Genomic DNA, 24,260 nt, shown 5'->3' on the forward strand with positions numbered 1-24,260 from the left:
CAGTTCATTAAGGTAAGTTTGCATTTTGTTAGCTTCAGTTTGTTCTCTTCTTCTTGTACCAGATATTCAGTTTTGTGTCATATACCATCTCTGCATCCTTCAGAGTTCTCTATACAAATCCTTTTGCTTTCCTGGAGCCTAAGGATGCCATTATATAGATGTGCACTTGTATTTCATTCCAATTCACAGATCTCTATGAGATACACAGTACTGTGTTAAGTCTTTAAGAATGGTAGATGTGTGAGCCCCATAAGACCTCAGATATTTGGATCTGTGAAGTACTGTACATGCGGCTCATGGATGCCATTTTGGACTTCAGTGAAGAAGAAGTACTCCAGCCTCCAGAGCTGCTTTTGAAGCCCTTACAGATTCATTTTCACTTGGAAAATGTATATTTGATCTCCAACATTATCTAAATGGTATTTGAGATCAAATAGACTTTTTCTAAGGGAAGGGGGGGGGAGACACTTCTTAAAAGCTTCAAAAGCAGCTCTGGGAGATTTTATCTTTAGACAGCAGGAATCCAAAATCTGATCAGTACTGACTTCTTCCTCCATAAATTAAGTTAGTAATTGGCAGCTGTGCTTGTTTATTTAAAGGAAGCAAGTGAGGGTCTCTACTACACTGTAGTACTGCTGTAGTACTCTATATACAAGGTAATACACTAGGCCTTTCAGTCTAGTGTTAAACAGATGGGTCACCTTGGGAGTCTGAATGCAGACTCTTAGCACCTCGCAGTAACTTCACCCAAGTAACTATTTCCACATTGGTGTGCTGAATGGATGCCAGGGTGCTTGGTAATGAATATTGATCTGGACCCAAAATATGATTTATCTATAGGACTTCTGAAGTGGTGTGCTGGAATCTAAGGGGGAACAGACCATTTCAGAACACCCCTCATAGTCACAAAGCCTGTGACTGCAAGTCCTTACAGCTAACTGCCAAACAATGGAGCAACCATCATAGGAGTGGGACTGGCTGACTGGGAAAAAAAAAAAAAAAAACAGTAAGAGGCAAAAGGAAGACTTCACACGTAGGCCCTGTAAAAAAAGCCATTAAGCTATATTGTAATTAAACTTAGGCACACACAGGCAGGGTTGGGCTTTGAGAAAGGGGAGTTTTCTCTGAGAGGGGGAACAGACTGGGGGACACACTCTGAAAGGGAAATGGAGACCAGACTGGGTCCAAGAGCTTTGGGGCTTCCTAAAATAATAGAAGTAGGGCCTGTTGTCTCTCTGTAACTCAAGAGGAAAGTCCATCTATCTTAGCTTGTAGGGAAGCATAAGATTAGATGAGACTAAATATTCATGTAGGCTGTTGACTGTTTAAAATTATGTTCTCTAAAGTTTTGGTCCATGTGCTAGATAAACCTATTTGTTTTATGAAGGCCATTCATCAGTGTATAGTGCTGGTCACAAGCTCCTGAAGAGAAGAAACACAGACATCCAGTCAGACCTGCGTGTTATGAAACAGTTGGGCTAGATGGGAGTGCTGTACTATGTCCTGATAAGAGTGGGAGAATTGCAAAATTCCACCTTGAGACAGGCAAGGTTACAAGGCCTAATACCTGAGCATGTGCACTCAGTAAGACCAGAAAGGGGATTGTGGTACAAACAGTCCCATAACTATGACAAGGAGTTCCTAGCTCTATTGCACAACTTTATGGACATTTAATTTCCAGAAATGGACCTTCATTTTATATGCACAGAAACTCCAGTCTACTCATGAATTTTAATGAAAGGTCAGGAATGCAGCTACCTAAACTTTTGATAAAATAAAATTTCATGAATAGTTCACAATAAGGTTATTATCCTACCCGAATATTCAATTACACACATAGTCCTGCTGACCTCAGTGTTTCTGATGTTTTTAGAAGCCCAGTTTTATATCTATATCATACAAAGATATTTGAATAATAAAAACATAAAATACTCAAACATTGTCATCATGAAGCACAAAGCTTCCTAGATAGTTCATTAATGCGTTTTATAAAGAAGCATTTGCTTACTTTTACTAGTTATTTCCCAAATATTATAAAGGTTTTGAAATATACCTGTGGTATTAATTACACACATAGTGTGTATAGATAGATAGATATACATATGTGTGCACACACATAATTAATCCATAAATATATTTCAAGAGATAATGTTTAAGAAATAATTAGTAAAAGTAAACAAACTTCTCTCTCTCTCTCTCTGTATGCAATACACACACACACACACACAGATATGCATTTCATTTTTTTGCATGTACTTTATGCGCATCTAATTAGGAGTGTGAGTGACTTTTGAGTGGTTGTTTACAAAGTCTTAACATTGTAGTGATGATAGGAGTTTTCATGGAATAAGTTTATATGGGTCAGATCCTCAGATGACTTAAATCTGCATAGATCTACTGATGTCACTAGAACTATTCCAATTTACATTAGTTGAGGAGCTGGCATATATATATATATATTTCTATGCAAAATCCTATCATTACTGCAATGCTAAGATTTAGTAAAAACCTCGCAAACACATAAACCGTAGTTAAATATGCATAAAGTACACACGAAAAAGAAAAAAAAAATCAAATACACCTTTTATATATGGACAGCTCAAAATTGAGATCACTGTCCAACTGTCTGTGGACAATGGAAGCTAGTGGAAACCAATGTAATCTTATGCTTTGCTAGCCTGATGTGCATAACTGTAATTTATAAAATATGTAAGTAAATGGAAAGACAGATATATGTTTTTGTAAATTGTTTTAATTCATACAATGATATAAACATATGCCTCAGCCCAATGAATCCCACCAAGTGGCAACAATTACATATTGGATGAAGCATGACTTTCCTTCCTGTAAATGTTCTTATATTTATTGTAATCAGGATTGGTATAAATTGACCGACATTGCTCTTTCTAGTTCATTTACTTTTTATTAATAAAGCAGTTCTTTGCCCAATGCTCCTTCCTGTCCAGACTTGTTTGGTGTACTTTAGATTGTATTTGTATGACCATGAGCCCTGTAACTTTGAATAGCCTTTTGAAATCCACTGTTACCATTTAATAAAAAAAATCCTTGCAGAGCCACCTCAACGCAGCTCAGTTCCAGCCTCACAAAAGGAAAGAAATGAAATTGCATCTGTTACCATGGAAATCTGCACTTCTAGCAGGTCTCCCTCCCCCCCACCCCGCATGTGATGTAAAATGTACATGGGTGAGAACTGAGCAATATATAGAGAATGTTACAGAAAGGACATCCTTAAAAACACAATGCAGATTTTATTGTGGGTGTACAAATTCTATTTCCAAACCTACAGTAACTTCAGTTTTTACTATTGCACCACACATTAGTGAAACCATTAAGTAGAATGGAGAAATCACAACTTTAAAACTAAAAACTAAAATATTCCCATGTCAATGAGATTCGAAATTGCAAAACACACTACGAATTTCCACATTCAACATCCCCACCAATTACACCTCCATATTAATCAAGTCCTTAGTAAAAAACAGATGCAAAACAAAGAGCGGGCTAACTCCCAAAGTTACCTGAAAGGGTAAGCCATGTGGAGAGCTTTGGGGTTTCCTGAGGAAATCCAAACGCAAGGGATAGGGATCTGTTTCAGGCTATGTGAGTTGGAATCACTAAGCCAGAAGAAGTAGTTGTGTGTGAATCCCAAAGGAAGTAGAGGCAGAGAGGCTGCCTCTCCTTGGGCATAGTAGTGGCAGGAGAGGTCCACATTTGGAGATTTCTGAGCCAGTCTGCATGTTGTATGTTTGCGGTACTACTCAGGGAAACAGGGCTTTGTGCATTTTTGTGAATAAACAAGTTTACACCAAGAATATACCTTATCACCAGCTTTTCATCCAAATGGGAACCACCCCACAAGGCCCAAACTTTGGCTTTCTACTCAGCCTAAGAGACAACAATGTGGCTGTTATGGGAACTTTGACTATCCTCCAGTGGTGCTAGAACTAGGGGTCCTGGGGTGCTGCTGCATGCCCCGGCTTGCAGTAGTAATAAAAAACACTAAATACATGGTTTCCATCATCAGCACCCCCACTATAAAAATTGTTCCAGCATCCCTGCTATCCTCTCAGATTCAAATTTTCCTTTAAAAATCTCCTTATTCTCTGAATATTATTATACTCTAGTCATTAATAAGGAAGGTTTCTATTGGTAAGGAAGATTCATGATACTAAGGAATGGTAGGAGGGAGAACAGCACAATAATGACAATGGATTTCAAGAAGGCAGACATTAGCAAACTCAAGGAGTTGGTAGGTAAGATCTCATGGGAAGCAAGTCTAAGGGGAGAAACAACCAAAGACAGTCAAAGGACATTATTAAGGGGACAAGAGCAAACTATCACACTACGTAGGAAAGATAGGAAGTATGTCAAGAGACCATCCTGGCTTAACCAGGAGATCTTCGATGATCTAAAAATCAAGAAAGAGTCCTATAAAAAGTGGAAACTAGGCCAAATGACAAAGGATGAATATAAACAAATAACACAAGTATGTAGGGACAAATTAGAAAGGCCAAGGCACAAAACGAGATCAAACTAGCTAGAGACATAAAGGGTAACAAGAAAACATTCTACAAAGACATTAGATCAATTCCCAACTAAATCATCCCAGACAGGTTGTATATTAGGAAAAACTTTTTCACTAGGAGGGAGGTGAAGCACTGGAAGACCATTTGGAAAATCATAGAATATCAGGGGGTTGGACTGGATGACCTCCTGATATTGAAAAGAACTGGACCCAGTTATACATCCACCTTATAACTGGTTGGAAAACCATTCCCAGCGAGTAGTTATCAGTGGTTCACAGTCATGCTGGAAGGGCATAACAAGTGGGGTCCCGCAGGGCTCAGTTCTGGGTCCAGTTCTTTTAAATATCTTCATCAATGATTTAGATAATGGCATAGAGTGAGCACTTATAAAATTTGTGGACGATACCAAGCTGGGAGAGGTTGCAAGTGCTTTGGAGGATAGAATTAAAATTCAAAATGATCTGGACAAACTGGAGAAATGGTCTGCAGTAAATAGATAAAATTCATAAGGACATATGCAAAGTACTTCATTTAGAAAGGAACAATCAGTGCTCATATACAAAATGGGAAATGACTGCCTAGGAAGGAGTACTGTGGAAGGAGATCTGGGGGGTCATGGTGGAACACAAGCTAAATATGAGTCAACAGCGTAACACTGTTGCAAAAAAAAAAAAAAAAAAAGTGAACATCATTCTGGGATGTATTAGCAGAAATGTTGTTATCAAGACACGAGAAGTCATTCTTCTGCTCTACTCCACGCTGATTAGGCCTCAACTGGAGTATTGTGTCCAGTTCTGGGCACCACATTTCCGGAAAGATGTGGACAAATTGGAGAAAGTCCAGAGAAGAGCAACAAAAATGATTAAAGGTCTAGAAAACATGACCTATGAGGGAAGATTGAAAAAATTGGTCTGAAAAAGAGAAGACCTAGGGGACATGATAACAGTTTTCAAGTACATAAAAGGTTGTGACAAGGAGGAGGGAGAAAAATTGTTCTTCATAACTGCTGAGGATAGCACAAGAAGCAATGGGCTTAAATTGCAGCAAAGGAGGTTTAGGTTGGACATTAGGAAAAACTTCTTAACTGTCGGGGTGGGGTTAGGCATTGGAATAAATTGCCTAGGGAGGTTGTGGAATCTCCATCACTGGAGATTTTTAAGATCAGATTAGACAAACACCGTCAGGGATGGTCTAGATAATACTTAGTCTTCCCATGAGTGCAGGGGACTGGACTAGATGACATCCTCTAGTCCTATGATTCTATGAATCAGAACTACACATTCCCAATTTCTCTCAATTTGCTCTAAGAGCTGCTTAATGCATGAATAGAGGAGGGCTTTTCAGTGTTTTTTTTGAGAGGAAGAGGGAGAGAGACACATGCATAGGGATTCACAAGACTTTGGGAGAAAATGGGTATGAGTCATAAATTTCCCCAGAATTGCAGCATTTCTTCTAAATCGTAATACTTTTACGAATAAGATGTTGATAGGGATTCAGGACTTCATTTTGGCAGTGGTTTATTACTAGCAGTGCCATTGATTTGCTCTATGACCTTGGGCAAGTTATATGCGGCCAAATGTGGCCTCAATCACTCGCTGCCTTAGTTTACTCATTAATATAATTATTACAATAATACCTATCACATGGGAGTGTTATGTGGTTTTATCTGTTAGTATTGTTGCTAACAACTACTCTGTTGGGGAATTTAGAACGTTGTACATGAGAAATGTTTATCAAAACTCTATATTAAGAGTTTAATATAAAAGTAAAGCACTTATGGCTGGACAGCTGCAGCGTCCTCAGCACTAGGCTGGACAGAGCCCTTGGATATTACAGTGCTGGGCATTATAGAAAACTATTAGGGAGAGGTGTTCATGAAATTGGGGGAAAAAAAATCCCTGAAAACAGTTTTGTTTGTTGATTTTAACATTCTGTTGCAGTGAGTACTACCCAGACACGGTGACATTGTGCTCGTGCCTAAGAACCAAAAGTGAAACTATTAAAAAACAAAAACAAATTTTCTTAAAGTGAGTATAAAGTGAACTAAGACTACTGGGTCAGAACAATGGTCCATCTAGCCCCGTATTCTGTCTTCTGACAGTGGCCAGTGCCAGATGCTTTGAGGTAATGAACAGAACAGGGTCATTATCGAGTGACTGATCCCTTGTCATACACTTCCAGCTTCTGGCAGTCAGAGGCTAGGGCTGCGCAGACCATGGGGTTGCATCCCTGACCATTTTGGCTAATAGCCTTTGGTGGCCCTATTCTCCATTAACTTATCTAATTCTGTTTGAACTCCATTCTAGTTTTGGCCTTCACAACATCCCCGGCAAAGGGTTCCACAGGTTCACGGTGCACTGTGTGAAGAAGTACTTCCTTTTCTTTCCCAAATATATTAAATGTCTGTTCAAAGTTTACATCAGGGGAGGGCTGGGAGAAGCCAAGCAGTGTTCAGTCAGGCATACCCCAGACATCTAATAATTACAACAAACATTCCTAACTTAACATTCATATTACCTGTGACTCCTAGAGAACAGGCCAATAATCACACCACATTTTTTGCTCATGTTATATTCTCTGCCTCTTCACTTATTTATCTCATTTTCTAACAAGGGTTTTAAGGTGATACAGTCCCTTTAAATCAGGGGTCTCAAACTCAATTTACCTTAGGGCCATTGCCAGTCCTCAAATCCTTCCAGCGGGCCAATAATGTCACTGAAGATAGTGTTCAGAAAAGAAAACGTTTATAATGTATTTTTTATTTCAAATATCTTAGAAATAATAAAACTGTCATACAAATGTATACAATTCTTTGCCTGCCAGAGAATTTTTAGTGTTTGCCAGATACTGTCTCTTTGTTGATGTTTGGCCTCAGTGACTGAGCAGTTGAAACCTTGTGCATCAGATAGTTCTGTTTGGTATTTTGACTTGTTTATATTCATTGTGGAAAAAAGTGACGCTGCCTCCATGGATGACTCTGCCTGGCAACTAATCATGCTGCCTCCATGGCTGACTCTGTCTGATGAGTAGTGATGGTATCTCTGTCCCTCTCTCCCAGCCAATAGTAGCTACGAGGGGGCAGCGCCTGCAGCAGACATTGCTGGCAGCATGTCTGCATGTCTCTCTCCTCCACAGGCCAAAGTGGGGAGGTTCTCGAGCTGCAAATGGCCTGCAGGCCAGGACTTTGAGACCCCTGCTTTAAATACTTCCATAGCTCTATAAATGCATACAATGTTTTACAAAGAAAAGATTAGGGTAAAATTTTCAAATGCCCATACGTGACTTAGGAGTCTAAACCCTATGTTCAAAAGTGAATTAGGCATATAGGGCCCTAAGTCTCATTGACAATTAATGGGACTTAGGCTCATAAATCACTTAGGGGCAGATTTTTATAAATATTTAGGTGCCTAATGAGATGATCAAAAGCATCTAACTCCAAGTGCAGTCAGCTTCTTTACACACCTAAAATCCTTTAAAAACTTTTAAGCATTTTAGAAAATTTTACCAGAGATATCTGTCCCAAAAAGTTGTCAATGCAACAAACAAAATCTTGTTTTAAAGTAACTGGGCTAGAGTTGAGGCATAGAGGATGTGGAGATCAATATTTGGAGGATGATGGATGGAGTTTAGGATGTATTTGAAGAAGGGGAAGCAGGATTTTTGGCAGACAAGAGGAGGATTCTTCCAATCATGAAAGACAGTTCAAAGCTGAGACTGGTCAAAGAAGATGAAAAGTGTAATGAGGAAAAAGTTTAATCAATTCCTGTTTGCAAAGCACTTTGAGAACCTTGAATATAAAATATCTCAGAGGGTAACAAAAACAAATCAGAGGGAGAGATTACTAGATGGGAAGGATCTGATGCTCCCTTGTGGAGCTCCCATCTGAACTGGATACCAGACAAGAATGTTTGTCTTCCCTTTGATATGCACGTGCACCTCCCATTGTCACTAACAGGAGTTACACAGTCACTGAGGGACTCTGATTGGCTTGAAAAGTCTTCAACAGGCACAGCATTTTCCTGTCTTCTAAAGAGGAGACTGATAAAGAAGTTATACTGTATCAAACAGAACCTTTGAAGCTTTTGCCACCTGTGGTGCAGGAGGTTTTCAAAACTTCAGATTTTCCACTAGTTAGGAAGTATCTAAATACACTTTGTTAGCACACAAATGTCAGCAGAATCGCATCTCTTTTTACAATCATCATGTTTTGAGTCTACTGTCTGGGTATGAATTTAAAGATGAAGGCCCAGTGGACAAATTAAATAGAGAGCGTGCGGTGGGGGTGGAAGAAGGTAAAATAAGGGACTCAATGTGGAGTTAGTGTGGAGGAAGAGTGAGAACTGGAGGTTAATAAAAACAAACAAAAATGGCTAATCTTAGAGTTGTCCATCAATTCCTTATGGTTTCTTCTCCTCTACAACCTCTCATTTTCATCCACATATATTTCCCTTTCTGCTCTATTATACCTTTCCTTCCTTTGCATTATTTTTCTCAGCTCTTCCCATCTCTTTCCCTTCTCCAGAAGCCCCGACTTATTACCCCATCTCTCTTCCACCCCACATCCTTGAGGCATCTCTCTCTCCATCACCCTTCCTTCTTCATTCATCCTTTATGACATTCCAGAGTGCAATCCAGACCTACCCTGCAACCTGGGATGCCTCACAATGCTTTACTGATGTTGCTCCCAACCTGGGCCCCTCATATACAGCCAAACAGCATGCAGGTCACATCGCGAGTGTCTTTGTATAGTTGCAAGATACCAGTACACTCTGGCTTCCATCAGCCTTGGATACCACTGGCGGGGTGACCCCAACACACTCCCAGTCTTGGATGTTCCCCTAAAAATTTGAGTTCTGCACTCTCCTGGACACTTCAATTATTGCAGATCCCTTGCCCCTGTAAGCGGTCAATGTACAACAGTTGCTACTTTAAAGGGAGCTATCCAAACCGTTCAGTTGAAAGACAACACTGATTAAAAATGAAACAAGTCTTTTGTCTTCGTTGGTGAAAAAAAGAGAAATATGGACAGGGAGAGAAAGAATACCTGGGGTGGTTTTGCCCCTCACTTTTATAGTCCAGTCACCCTTTGAAATGCATTTTGCTCAGGGTTACCCCTAGATCAAGTTCATTCCCGCTGTGAGGTTGGAGTCATGGAGCCTCATGATGAAAGATTCCATGCTGTTGTTTGCTAAAATGTAGATTGATCTGTTTCTTCCCCTCTTCCCGTCCTTGCCAAAGAATGGCCACTTGACAGGTGATTGCCCCTCAACTGACTAGAAGTGTCAGCTTGTCCTTTGTCTTTAGAAACAGGTTTATCCACTTCTCAGATGCGTCTGGTAACCACATTACAGTCATAATTTCAGTTTATTTTCATAACTTTACATACAACACACATTTCACCATGATATTATAGACCAGTGAGTTACCAGTTTTTAAAATAATATCTCACAAGGCATATTTTGTACAAAGATTATTATAATAGTCTGTAAGGTTTGAATACAGGGGTGCATTTGGTCACAGCCTCCCAATTTTCTCTTCTCTATTTCTCTCTCTTCTTGCCATCCCATATTTCTTTGTTCCTTTTTTTATTTTCCTCTCCCACCCCCTCTTTCATTCCCTGCCCCCCCACCATCTCTCTACAGCTAGTCCATCCTCTCACACTCAATAATATGCCAATTCAACTCACATGATAAGCACTTCACATATCTGTTCCCCCCTTCCACACCCAAAACACACACACACTCCACAAAACTGCCCCCACAACACAAAATCCACATATCAGACCCAGGAGATAGGGGTTTAGTTAGAAGGGTGGAGAATGCGAGTTTGGGATAGGCAAGGCAAGAAGAACTCCAGGAGAGTGGCAGTAAGGTTCATGGTAGTACAGACATTAGCTGCTGGAGACAGAACCGTTGGGCTGGAACCCAGGGTCTGGCTTCCCCTACCAGCACAGAATGAGTGGCACAGTCTGGGCAATTAACTTGAAGACTGTCTGGGTCTGTTCAATCTAGTTACCTAGGGAGTGGCTCAGCCAGGGCAATGGATTTAAGGACTACCTGGGATCATGTGGAAGAACTTGATAGTACTTTGGAAGGGGAGGTCTATTGTGACTTGGCTGGAGAGCTAAGACATAAAGATGTGTCCTGAGAAGCAAGAGATGAGCTGATGACTGTAAGACGAGGGCATCAGGATGGCAGAGCTAATGCCCAGATGTGGTCAGAAGGAGGCACTCCAGTGGTGAGTAGAGGTCTCTGTGACAGATGGTCATAGAAAAAAATATTATATTCCAACAGGACTTCTGAATCAAATAATTGACTTTGATAGGAACTGAGGTTACAATTCTCAAATCTAAAATTAAGGAGTGCACAGATTGAGACAGAGAAAAAAACCCAGCAGTATACATGTTTTCCCCTTGATAATGCCTACAGCTGGCAGGGATCTGCCAGTGGGCGGAATCTCATCACAGATTATGAAATAGCACACTACCAGCTGTTCAGTGTTTGGGTACATCAGACAGGAGAGACAAGTTCACTTTAGCAAAAGCTCTCTGGAGTTGAACTAGACAATTTATTCCTGAGATAACAATAATAATATAAAAATGCTGAACTTCCATGTCAACTTTAATCTGCAGCTCTAAAAGAGTTTTTGAAACAATAACCAAATAAGCCTCACAACACCTTGGAGGAGCAGATAAAGAGACACTGGAATGCAGGGACCGACATATAGACTAATGGTCATAGATTTCAAGACCAGAAGGGACCATTATGATCATTTAATCTAACCTCCTGTATAGGCCATAGAACATCCTCAGAATTATTCCTAGAGCTTATCTTTTAGAAAAACAAAAATATTTATTATGACGATGGGGTGAGATGCACCAACTGATTCTAAAAGTGCACAGCAACAATATATACATGTTTAGGACAGGAAATGAAGAAGAATAATGTATCAAATTGGAACTGCTGGAAGAATTTGGAAGCAGTTGGATTTTTGTCCAGGACATCAGATTCAACACCTATGTTCTTACACAAAGTGAAACAGGACTATTAATGACTACAAGTGTTAGGACCTTGATTCTTTAACACATCTGAAAAATGGTAGCACAATACCCCCTAGGGCATCAAAATTTGAGTAACGTACTATGTTTTCCTCCTTCAACATGTTTATTGTTCTCCTTACCTCAATGACACAGTTTAAATTTATATTACTCTGGCTAGGTCTACACTGGAGGGGGGGAGGGGAGGAGATCGATTTAAGATACGCAAATTCAGCTAATAGTTGAATTGGACATATCCGAGCTGACCTACCCCGCTGTGAGGACTGTGGCAAATCGACCGCCGCGGCTCCCGCGCCGACGGCACTTACTCCTATCTGCACTGGTGGAGTACGCGCGTCGATTCGGGGATCGATTGTCGCGTCCTGACGAGATGCGATAATTCGATCCCCGAGAGATCAATTTCTACCCGCTGATCCAGGCGGGTAGTGAAGACAAGCCCTTTGAGATAGAAGTAGATTCATAGATTCCAAGGCCAGAAGGAACCATTGTGATCACCTAGTTTGACCTCCTGCATAACACAGCCACAGAACTTCCCCAAAACAATTCTTGGAGTATAACTTATAGAAACATAAATAGTTGAAGAGTGAGAGAGCCCTATACACACCATAAGTTATAAGAGGTTAATCTTTTATAAAAGATGTCTCATATCAGAAGAAGAAAGAGTCACCCTCTGAAATTCCATCACTTTCTCATCCACAATGCTAGTGGATCGCTTTCCTATAGTTCCTATAAACTTACTAAACTTTTACTTGTTGTGCAAATGCATACAGTTCTCTGTTTTCCAAGTGCTTTGTCTCTCGTGTTATTGACGTATGACTGACATCAGCTGTTTTCATCTTATTCAAACCTTATATTAAAAATTTTAAATTACAGTTCTTTTGAGAAGACATAAATGAAGCTTTACTGCCACCTCTTGAAAGAAGCAATTTTTAGGGCTATTAAATTACACATCTCTGTCCTCAGCCAATCACTCACAAACAGAACAATAAAACTTACCCTACACATTCAAAAAGATCAAAGTGCATTGCAACCTATAAGCCCCCATTCTACACATCCAAACACAACGAGACTGGTTGTGTTTGCCTTTATGCTGGTGTAAATCAGGAGTAACTCCAATGAAGTCAGTGGCGTTATCTGAGTGTAAAGTGGGGGTAGTGTTGAGAAGAATCAGGCCCAACAGTCCCACTTCAAAGACTTGGGGGAAATTTTTACTGTGGCATGGAGATTAGACACATAAGGATCATTAGGAACAACTACATTCACGTGCTTTGATAGTCTCTGAATTTCTTTTATAATTACCAGTAGAACTGGGAATCATCCTTATTGATTGTAAAAAGAGAGAGGCGAAGGATTGAATGGGCATAGAGTGTGAAATATTCTCTCATCCCTAGAGACCAGGTCTACACTTAAAACTTTTGCCAATATGTTGGTTAGAGTGTGACTGTCGTTTTACTACATTTTTATACTGACCTAAGCCTTAGGATAGATGCAGTTATATCAGCAAAAAAGTGCTTTTGTCAGTGCAGTTTATTTTGTTTGGGGAATTGGTATAAGCTATACCACCCAAAGCACCCTTTGGCCAGTATACACTGCGTCTATACTAGGAGGATTTACCTGTGTAGCAGTGTGGTGAAACTTGCACTAGTGCTGTTGCTTTTCTTTTGATACACACAGGATTTCAGTCAATCCCTCAACATTTACAAGCACCAGATGTAGCACAAAATAGTAAGAGACAAATATTAAAACAAAAAGTACTCTGGAAGTCAATAACATCTTTTCATCTTGCACAAATAGCTACACGTACAACCTATTAATGATAAAACCAAAGATTGAAATAAGCGAACATAGATAACACAATGGCACCAAAAAAGCCCTTAATAGAAACCAGTAATTGTTTTATTTAATTTTAAATGTTATTAAACAATAAACACATGATTTTAAGTGTTTGTTAAAATAAAACACCAGCAAAACATAATACTCAGGAAAACAGTGATTCTGTCACTCTATTCTTGTCAAAAAGCAAAAAAATAAGAAAAGTTTTGCAACACTAGAAAACAGCTTTTATGTTCTGTCAGTAAGGCACTTCCAGCATCAAGCACAATTGTCCAGTGCCCTGTACCTTGTGCAGTCATTTACATCTGTTCAAAGCAAGTGTAAAATGCTGCTGCATGGATCTGGTAATATTTTATAGTCACTTTGCATGACAGTGAAAAATCTGGCACGTCTGCTTTTTCTTGGTATTGACTTTGGGGGAAACACGATCTATACCCAGCCATGGCTGGGTAAGTGTCTGACTGCAGCAGAAGTAGTGTGGTCAATTGAGCAGGGTGTCTCAACCCCTGTTGCATGAGGTCTCCCAGTGCCACAGTGTGGAGGGGAATTTGGCAAGGAACCAAGTGTATGTGTCCATAACTACATGTATCTACTTGCCATTCTTTTCCATCGTGGTGATGAAAGGTTATACGAGACACAAGAGCTACTGCAGCCCTGATGCTGCAGTGGCTACCATGGAGAAGCTTTGCTGCCATTTCATGCCTTTTGCAGGGTATTGGGAAGGATTCATTTTTCTTCCCATCCATTGCAACCCACAGAACTCTCCAGCTCACAACACTGTTAGTGTTATTGTTCAGCAGAAGGTTTTTTGGCACAGAAATTAGTTTATTGCTTATTATACTGAGATAAAATAAGGCTTTTTGTTTACATAGTTCCCCATATGTTGAGTAAGTTTTGCTACTAGCCATTAGCAATACCCTTATTTGACAAACCACTTGCAGTAAGAATTAATCTTGCCTTTTCTTTATTGACAGAATTTGGTATTTTTTGCATGTTAAAGTAACCCACTTTGCTTTTAGTTCTCATAATGGAGTATATAATCTATATACCTCATCAGGGTTGCTATGGTTAAAGCTTCACAGTAATTTCCTTTATAAACCCCATTCATCTTTTACAGTATTGGATTATAACAATTTTAATCTGTAGGAATTTAAACATAGCATTAGAGCACTAAGTATTAAAAATGCTACAATGTTCAGGATGGAGCATACAAAAAATTCAAAGCTATTACAGACAGTCCCTTCTTTTATTCAACCTACTGAGACTAGAAGGAAGGAGTAAGGATGGAATTAGCCTTACATCTTTAATTTCCTGGTTTATATAATAATGTATACATTATGAAACACAAAAGCTGAAGTTTAGTTTCCTTCACTTTCAGATTTATAACAATTAAATGTAAAACCCTATGTAATACAATATTAATTGCACACAGTTCACGGTAAAACTAATCAGAAAAAAAGGAAAAGTGAAGTAGTAAAGGCTATGGGCACAAGATCAAAACGGGAGCTTTAAAGCAGATTTTAAAATACATTTTTTTACCTCTAAATCCTAGATTTAAAATATATTTTTGTTTGCTTTCTTGCATTATACATTCACAACTTGTCTGCTAAGAAAAAAGGGGGCATTTGGAGAAATGGTAGGATTATGATATTGGAGATGCAATGCAATGAAATCTAACTAAAGGGAAAACTATTTTTGTTAAAGATTCCATGCCTCTTCAATTACAGGCTGATGGAGCTTCTCATATAGATGAGACTTCCAGTAAGTGCTCCAGTAAAATCAGGTAACACTGAACTTACTATGTATTTATATACATCAACAAACTTTCAGGTCTCTGTTATAAACTATAAAGCAGTAAAACAGTTCACAAGCCTATTTTGCCCCATAAAGTTTACATCCCAGAGACACAAGCAGAAAAGACACTGGGTGGATATTTCTCAGTCTGCTCTAAGAATGTAATGTTATGCACCATACAGTCAGAAGCATCATAACTGACGTTTTAAAAACAGTTATCTAAGGGCAGAGCCAAAACAATTTCAGTAAGCAGTAAAGCTGCTGACGAGCAGGTGGGAAGTCCTGAAAGTCACATTAATAAATAAGTAAATAAAGCAAACTGTAGTCATTCTCTGTATTCTGATTGAAACTCCCCGAAAACAGTAGACGTACAGGGTTCAATTCCTCCTGCATCCAAGCTCCATTTTGCATTGGTGGGTGGCCATCAAGCAGCCAGTTATGACTCCTTGATTCCATGCCCCCCGGAGGAGGCTGCACACCAGAGTCTGGGGACCATTGGTGTAGCCACAGATCTTAACCACTTACTACAGGGCCTTGAACTGGAACACTGAGTACAGGGTGAGCCTGGGTGTCGCTACCGATTACTGCAGAGTGGTACTGCTTGGAGCAGACTGCCTGAGTCACTGCAGGAGTCACAGGGTCAGGGAGGCAGGCGTGAGGACTGCCTGATGCTGTTTGAGCATTCCCAAAGGGGAATCACAGTGTGATCTCGTCTGAGGCCTGAATCATGATGCAGCCATGCTGTGACTCTGTGAGCAGGAGGAGAGCTGCAGATGGTAGAAAGAAGAAAGGGGGTACTGAACTGGGCAGAGCTAATCTTCAGGACTGGCCGAAGAGGGTGCCACCCAGCGGTGAGTAGAGAGCTCTATGACACCATCTCTAATACTCAATCACTTTTGTAAAAAAGCTGCTTTATTATGTATCCAATTAGGGTTGCCACCCATCCGGGTTTTACTCAGACAGTCTGGTTTTTGACTTCTGTGTCTGGATGCCATTTAGGTAGAGGTACCCAAATTGTGGGGCAGAGGGATGTGGTGGGACTGTTGAGGGGGCAGAGAGGGTCTAGGCCAGCACCCATGGGGGGCAGGGTAGTAGCGCCACCCCTACCCCAGCTCTGCTCCCACCCCAGCCATGGCACCTGCTCCCGGCCCATGACTGGCCTCATCCCCAGCCTCAGCATGGCTCCTCACCTGGAAGGGGGCCCGGCTGCCGGCCACCACCACAGTCCGGCTGTGGCTCTGCTCTGGCCCAGAACTGAGGCTGTGGGCAGGGTGGGGCCAGGAATGGAGCCACACCAGGCTGTGGGCCTGGATGTCGACCCCCACTGTGGTCCGGTTGTGGCTCCACCCCGACCGCAGATCAGTCCATAGACCCTGACTCCTTACCCCTGTGTGTGCCCCCGCCCAGCCCTGCCTGGCTCTGGGGGTGGGGTGGGGAGTGGCAGGGACAGAGGTAAGGGGGCAGCGTGGCCCTCAAAAGTTTGGGGACCGCTGCATTTAGTGTTGCCAAGTGCCTGGTTTTCACCCAGAAAGTCCAATCTAAATGGGAACCCGGCAGTGTCTGATCAGACGTACTGACCAGACATCAAAAACCTCATTAAAGTGGGGTGGGGCGGAGGTGCCAGGTGATTAACCCACACTAGCCCCTGCACAACTGGGGTCATCTCCTATCTGCAGGCAGGCTCCTTGTCTGACTGCCGCAGCTCCCATCCCAGTTCCAGAGCAGAGGGAGTCCAGCTGGTTATGGGGAGGGAGGTGAAGATGATCCAGCAAGCAATGGAGAGAGGGGGGAAAGAGGCAGAACAGGGGTCCTGAGGGGTCCGATTACCACAATTAAAAAGGTGGCAATACTATAACCAACAGAACTAAGATATTCTGTAGAGCAGTAAGTGTTTTGGGCAACTGGAACATCAATAAACACAGTTCTATTCGCTCTATTGCCCTTTTCAGCTTGGACCTTCTGCTTGTCTCCAACTTCATTTTAATCTTGATTTTGAACTCTCTTCTTCCCACCTTTCCTATGCTAGTAAATCTTCCTGTCTCCAGTTCTACAATATTTTTTATTCAGATTCCTGCCTTAAATACTTAGCCATCACTTCTCACTGTGAGTGTTGCAATTTCCTTCTCTATGGCTTCCCCAGAGCTCTGCTTTCCGTATTCCAATATGTGCAGTGTGCTGCTGCATGCTTTGTCACACATACAAAGAAGCAGGTAGGACTATGTAACCGTCATCCCAAAATTCCAGGATGTAGTTGAAAATTACCTTCTGTTTCTTTTTTCATGCACTCATTGAATTTGCTCCATCCAGCTTGATGGATTATTTCTTTGTTTTGTATATTATCAACTTTTAAAAAAAAATCAAAGTTGTTGGGAGCCGTTAAAAAACCCACCGTTTTGGCATACCTAGATGGAGCTGAACTCTGCAATCATCATAACCCTTCACTTCACCAATGGAAGTTTTTAAAATAGTGGAGGTAAGATCTTACCCGTGCCTTTTGCTCCATCTCCATCATTAGTCTTTCATGTTGTTCAGCTATCGCCAGTGTTGCAGAATGGACTTTCTGATAGATCATCTCTCCTTCCCTCGTCTGAAAGGTGAACAGTCCTTCTCCTGTGTCACACATCCTGGGATAAGATTTAGGGAGTGGGAGGAATAAAAAAAAAGTGAGTACTTGTTTTATACAGTTAAAAATTAATGCGCTGACCTCTATAATTCATGTGCTCACCCGGCTGTTGGAAATTACTTCTCAATTTTCATAGCTAAATTTGTGGCATTTTGAACCTCTGCATGATTACTTCTACCAGCGAAGAAATGTATTCTGAGAGACGTGTGTGCAGAACTTTGTGAATGTAGCCTTTAGATTCAATTTTCAGGGGGTAGCTGTGTTAGTCTCTATCCACAAAAACAACAAGGAGTCCAGTGGCACCTTAAAGACTAACAGATTTATTTAGGCATAAGCTTTCATGGGTAAAAAGCCTCACTTCTTCAGATTCAATTTTAGTCATCCAGTCAAAATAATCTGAACCGAATGAGAGGAGTCTTTATAATAAAATAAGAAACCTTTAGTAATGTAGTTAACTATTTATGGCATTGTTTCAGATGTCTGTACTGGTGACTAGGCAATTAAATTTAATTCCCTTAACCACTTCATTACTGCCAAATATACAAGGTACATCGTGCCTCCATTGTGCTGATATTTTAACAGCACATTGGCACTTCAAAAATGCCATTGTGGTCTATCGCTGGAAAGAGGCTGTATTGAGAGTGAGCATTAAAGGGATTAAGAGATAATATTCATATTGTTGGAATACATTTGCACTAGGCAGCTTCTACAACAAGTCTGATGATTACAGAAGCCATTCAGTATGAATACATTCTGTACTGTGAATATTATTTGTATTATACAATTAGATTAAAATAATGCAAATCACAATATAAATAAAAATTATATTTTCTTTCTTTGTGAAGGTAAATGCTGTGCTGTGTTTCTCTCAGGACTGCCATGACAATACATGGAGGAAGAAGAGAGGTAGATAAGATGAATAACTGAGATGGAAAGATTTTTAAATGTTAATAAACATTCAAGGACAGGCGGTTAAAATGAATATTTGTTCAAGAGGAAAACTATGTGAAGGAGACAGTTAGGGCCCCAGTTTCCAAACGACCTGCAACTTTGCCCTTGCATTATTGCATGTGCCCCCATAAAATCTAAATTTATGCATGCAAATGGAATTTGCTCAGATAATTTGAGTAGTCTGCCCACTAGGTGGTTTGAGCATGCAAAAATCAGCACATACATAATTGTGTGTGCAATTTTAGAGGCTGAGTTGAAATCGGTTTGTTAATTTGGTTCAGTATTAACAATCAAGAGTTTTGGTATCATTTGAGATAGGAAAATATTTTATTTTCTGGGCCATTAGTAAACAAATTTTTTCAACTGCTCAATAATTTTTGTTAAATTTATAAGACAAAGATTTTAAAAAGTGACTAGTGATTTTGAGCCTCTCTGTTTTTTGATGACCCACTTGAGATACCGTTAAGGGGCCTAATTTTTCATAAAGGGCATAGCACCCACCTTCTGAATCTTTTCAAGTGCTTCACGTCTAGCAATGAAAATCAAGGCACCCCAAATAACTAGTCACTTTCAAAATCTTGGCTTTTTAAAAGTTCCTACAGTTGTATTGATTTTTCTTATAAAAATCTTAAAAGTTGCTTTTACATTAATAATAAAAATTATAATTCTACATAATGAGCTTATTGACCCTGCTTTAATAAACATCCATGAATAAATCCCCCTCCCAGATTAGGCATATGCATTAAAGCTGGTAAAAAAATTTTCAAAATTCAAAATTTCAAGGAATTTTGTGTCAAAATTTGACAAAAAAGGATAAAAAGTATATGAAAGTTACACTGTTTTTTATGACTAACTTTAATGTAACTTTCATATACTTTTTATCCTTTTTTGTCAAAAATTTGACACAAAATTCCTTGAAATTTTGAATGTTGAAAATTTCTGACCAGCTTTAATATTAGTAACACCTCCTGCAGTCCTTAATCTTATTTCTGTACTGGTTATTGTATTAAATATTTATGAAGAGGCTTAAACTGATCAGCTGGGCCCTTTGATGACATCAAGACTGATCTTTACATAAAACATCAGGTGAGCATCAGTTCGGCAGTTTTTCCTGGAAGGTGCACAAGAACAGTCAAGATCAATCTCCAAAAATTGTTTCAAGGGATGTGTGGGGGAGAAAGCGTGGAGGAAAGATTTTTGGTGCAAATATTTGCTAACAGTCAATAGAGATGTGCAATTGAAAAGAAAAAAAGAAAATAAAGAGTCACACTCTTTAGAAAGTCCAAACTCATTATAATATACTGTATTTATCACCACACTTCCAAAACAAAAACCAACTAACCAAACAAGATTCAATCTGTTAAGACAAGGAGCAGTAGAGGGTTACTAGCAAGTGTGGCATTAATTCAATCGGCCAATTTGAAGGTAAAAATAAAAATATTTGTATTAAATTCTACTGGAGACTAAGATCTTTCTGTAAACATATGAAAATATTTAATGTATTTAGCCACAAGTCTCCAAGGAGCTTCTGGTACAAATGAAATGTCTCAAGAGATTTCAGACATTAAAGCAACAACATTTTGGTTCCCTTAGGGCATCATATAGCTGGCATTCAGCTCCTGTGTAAAGAGATCTTAATAAAATCCAAACAGCGTGAAATGGAAAGTCTGGAAAAAATGATGAGTTTCACAAACTGAAACAAAACACTATCTCTTTGTTGGTTTCAGAGGAGGGAAAAAAATCAACAGGGATCACAATAAGAAAATAGTGAACAGGGCTTGATTAAGATTTAAGAGTTAAGCTGCTTATTTTAACAAAGCAAAGCATAATCACCAGCCAGAGCCGATACAATCAAAATCTACTATCAAACTAAAAAACAGGAAACAATGAAGCTGGCCCATGCAGTGGTATGGCAGCTCTCCATGCTGGTGAAGCCTCGCATGGAGGTTGTATCTTCCAGTTGGAACCAGAAAGTGTAGTGTGCTATATTATGCCAACATGAGGAAAGCTATTTATGGCAGCCTTCCAATAAATGTACTGTGTTTCCCTAGCTAAGGATTCACTATACATGCAACTGCTCAAAAGGGGGCAGAGGGGAATAATGGGCCTCATCCTTTAAGGTGCTGTGCAGGCTTATCTCCCTTTGAAGTCAATGGGATTTGAAGGCAATCAGCACTAGAGCTGGTCCACATTTTTTTGGCAAAAAAAATGTTTCTGTTGAAAATTGCCTTTGTGTTCAAACCAAAACAAATGAGACAATGTAGGGATTTGAACCACGGTCTCCCACATGCCAGATGATCACCCTAACCATTGGGTTATTGGCTACAGGCGCACTCATTTTTTCACAAAAAATTTTGAAAGGTCTTCGTTTTGTCATATGGTCTACCGCCCGCCATGCATGTGGTTTTGTTCCACATCAGAACAAAACCAAATTTCAAATATTTTTGCAAAATGGAATTGTTTTCCAGCCAGCCCTACTCAACACCCTGCAGGGCTGACCCTTATAAAAGGAAAATGGTCTCTGGAAAGACTCGGTGGGACAAAGCTCCCTTGCTTCCATGTGGGCTTAGCATAGACAATTACTATCTAAAGGAGGTGAGTCCATTCCATGGATAGTATAGAGCAGAGTCTTTTTGCTCAGAGGTCTGGAATATTATGATACAGAAAGGTAACCCTAATTATTTATATTGTTTCCCTCAGATGACAAGTGGTTAGACTAGAAATAAAAATCCAAGAACAATGAAATGTATGTTGGCAGACTGTGGGCTAGATTCACCCCAGCTGGCACAGGGAGATGCAAATTTAACCAGAGAAACCAGCTATACCTCAGATGTGGGATTGACTCTTAGGGATGGAGGTGGGGGTTAAGGAGGGAGGACAGGTGTTTTTACCACTGTTGGTTTACCCCAGGAACTATGCTGGGAAAGGGCAGCTTTACTTTCTTCCAGGAGCTCCATAATAACCTTGCTAGCAGAGACTGCCAAGCATACATAGAATCAGCACATCTCTAACTGCTCTGCTTATCGTCTGGCTATGCTGAAAGGAGGACAGGAGAAGAGACATTTGATCTGGGTTTAATCAGGCAGCAACTTTATTATTAGATGTCTGGGATTAACCGGCAGATAAAAGTGTACAGTGCAGGTAACCCCATGTTTATGCTGTAATTACCCAGGGGGCTTTTACCAGCTCCCCCTCTTTTCCCCTCCAGCAAATCCATTGCTGGGACCTTACCATCCATCTCCCCACCTTGTAGGAGGGTTAAGGTGGGCTATAAGAATGGGGGGTTGGCTCCCTGGCATACCAATCATAGGAGTCCCAAACCACCCCCCGTTCATTGCTTTAATGAACACCTCTTTTTATGTCCTTTTCCAAGCCATTTATCCGGTCACTGTATACCTTTCCTATGGAGTACCTGCACTGGACATCTGCCCTACATTTAAATAATGAGTTGCGACATATGGTTTACCGCCCGCCATGCATGAACAGAGCCCACCTGAACCTGCTGTGAGGAAGACAAAGAAAACCTCAACTGCACCCAAGCCAAAGGGCAAAATTCCTTCCCAGCCCCCCTAAACAAGGGAAGGCTAGCATAATGACTACAGTAGGTGTTGACCAAATCTGGTATTTTACCATCTAAAAGGGGAGGGAAGGTGGGTCCTGCTTCAGTCCTGGTCCATATAAGACGGGGGGGCTTCAGGAGCAGATCTGCCCCTTTTAAACCCTGCATTCCCAGGGGATGAGTCAATGACCAGAGGTCCTGAGTTTATAGGGACAATCCCGATATTTGGGGCTTTTTCTTATGTAGGCGCCTATTATCCCCCACCCCGTCCTGATTTTTCACACTTGCTATCTGGTCACCCTAGACCACGCTGACCCTTTTTGCAGCAGTTTTCACCCCCCATCCTCTCCTCTCCCCTTCCCACCAGCCATAAAGCACTGTTCCCTTCATTCAGCCAGCCAGCCAAATACCTCCCCCACCCCCTTAAAGGTGCACGGCGGTCAGACACAAACCAGCCAGCACTGACCAGGATACAATGCCCTGCACAGCCCTTTTTATCCCCCAGTATTCTGTCCTCCACTTCTCCGTTGCACTGGTCCACTACAGCTGTGTCACTTTTCAGACTGCAAGGTCTTTGCAACAAAACTTCCTCCTCCTCACCACAAGCTGCACACCTTGGTTTACACTGGCAGAAGACAGCACAAACGGAGGTGAATTGAGCTATGTTACAATTTGGGCAAAGCAAAGATTCTTGCACATTCAGGTCCTGGGTTACAGAGAAATCTGTTTGCTGATTTCTTGTTTATTCAAAAACATAAGAAATAACCCAAAGAGAAAGAAGATAAACTAATCTGATGAATGCTGTTTACCTGTGATCAAGGGAAAATTTGGAGGTCTGAAGATAAGTCTCATTTTGCCAAGTAGTTTCTCTCTAAACCTAAAGTGAATGTTTACACACTTTCCAGTGTTAATACAGACCAGGAACTCCAAACCAGACAATCACATTCTTATGTCCTAAAACCCCAATGGTATTCTGTACAGTTTTTAAAATTTATTATTATACAAGGTGATGAAATTTTTAAGAGTACAACTTTTGTGCACTGCAGCTCTAGGTAATTAACAGTTTTGTTCAACTAACAGTTGAACTTTTATTTTGTCATTTAGCTACATTGGCATTTTGTTCCTTTGCAGAGTTGTGTCAGGAGACAAATAATCACTATTATGAAACACATTATGGTGGGTATGAGCATAGCTTTTATGTGCATGCACAGAAGAAATATGCAAAGAGTAAGAGGGGAAGAGAATAAAAATGTTCATACTATGTCAAATTAATGCTCAATCTAGCCTAGTACCCTGTCTTCTGACAGTGGCCAATGCAAGATGCTTCAAAGGGAATGAACAATTATTGAGTCAGCCCATCCCAGCATCTGGCAGTAAGGATTAGAGGTTAAAGCCAGAAGTGGACAAAAATTTTCAAATGAAAAAAAAATTCATTGGAAAAATAGCCTTTCAAAATAGACTTTAATGCCAGAAGAGACCATCATGATCATCCAGTCTGACCTCCTGCACATTGCAGGCCACAGAACCTCATGCACCCACTCCTCTGGCTGAGTTACTGAAGTCCTCAAATCTAGGGTTACCATACGTCCGGTTTTTCCCAGACATGTCCGGCTTTTCGGCAATCAAACCCCCGTCCGGGGGGAATTGCCAAAAAGCCGAACATGTCCGGGAAAATGCCGGCCGGGCACTTCCCCTCCCGCGGCTGCTCTGCTCCTCCCCTGACTCTTCGGCTCTGTTTAAGAGCCGAGCTGCCCGAGCGCTATGGGCTTCAGGCAGCCCCCTTGCCTCCGAACCCTGTGCCCCCAGCCAGGCACTTCCCCTCCCGGGCTCCGGCGGCGCAGGGTCCAGAGGCATGGGGGCTGCCTGAAGCCGGTAGCGCTGGGGCAGCTCGGCTCT

At 40.8% G+C, this 24,260-nt stretch overlaps 1 protein-coding gene across 2 annotated transcripts in view; it reads right to left on the bottom strand.

Annotated features, from left to right (window-relative positions):
- The window catches only part of DOK6 (docking protein 6), a 400,728-nt gene that overhangs the window by 86,943 nt on the left and 289,525 nt on the right, over window positions 1-24,260 (bottom strand). For both annotated transcript variants that reach the window (XM_034762544.1, XM_034762545.1), the window contains exon 6: window positions 17,717-17,855. In XM_034762544.1, the coding sequence (XP_034618435.1) occupies window positions 17,717-17,855 (139 nt within the window). The remainder of the gene's footprint in view (window positions 1-17,716; window positions 17,856-24,260) is intronic.

This window comes from Trachemys scripta, chromosome 2 (genome assembly GCF_013100865.1).
Source record: "Trachemys scripta elegans isolate TJP31775 chromosome 2, CAS_Tse_1.0, whole genome shotgun sequence".
NCBI lineage: Eukaryota > Metazoa > Chordata > Testudines > Emydidae > Trachemys > Trachemys scripta.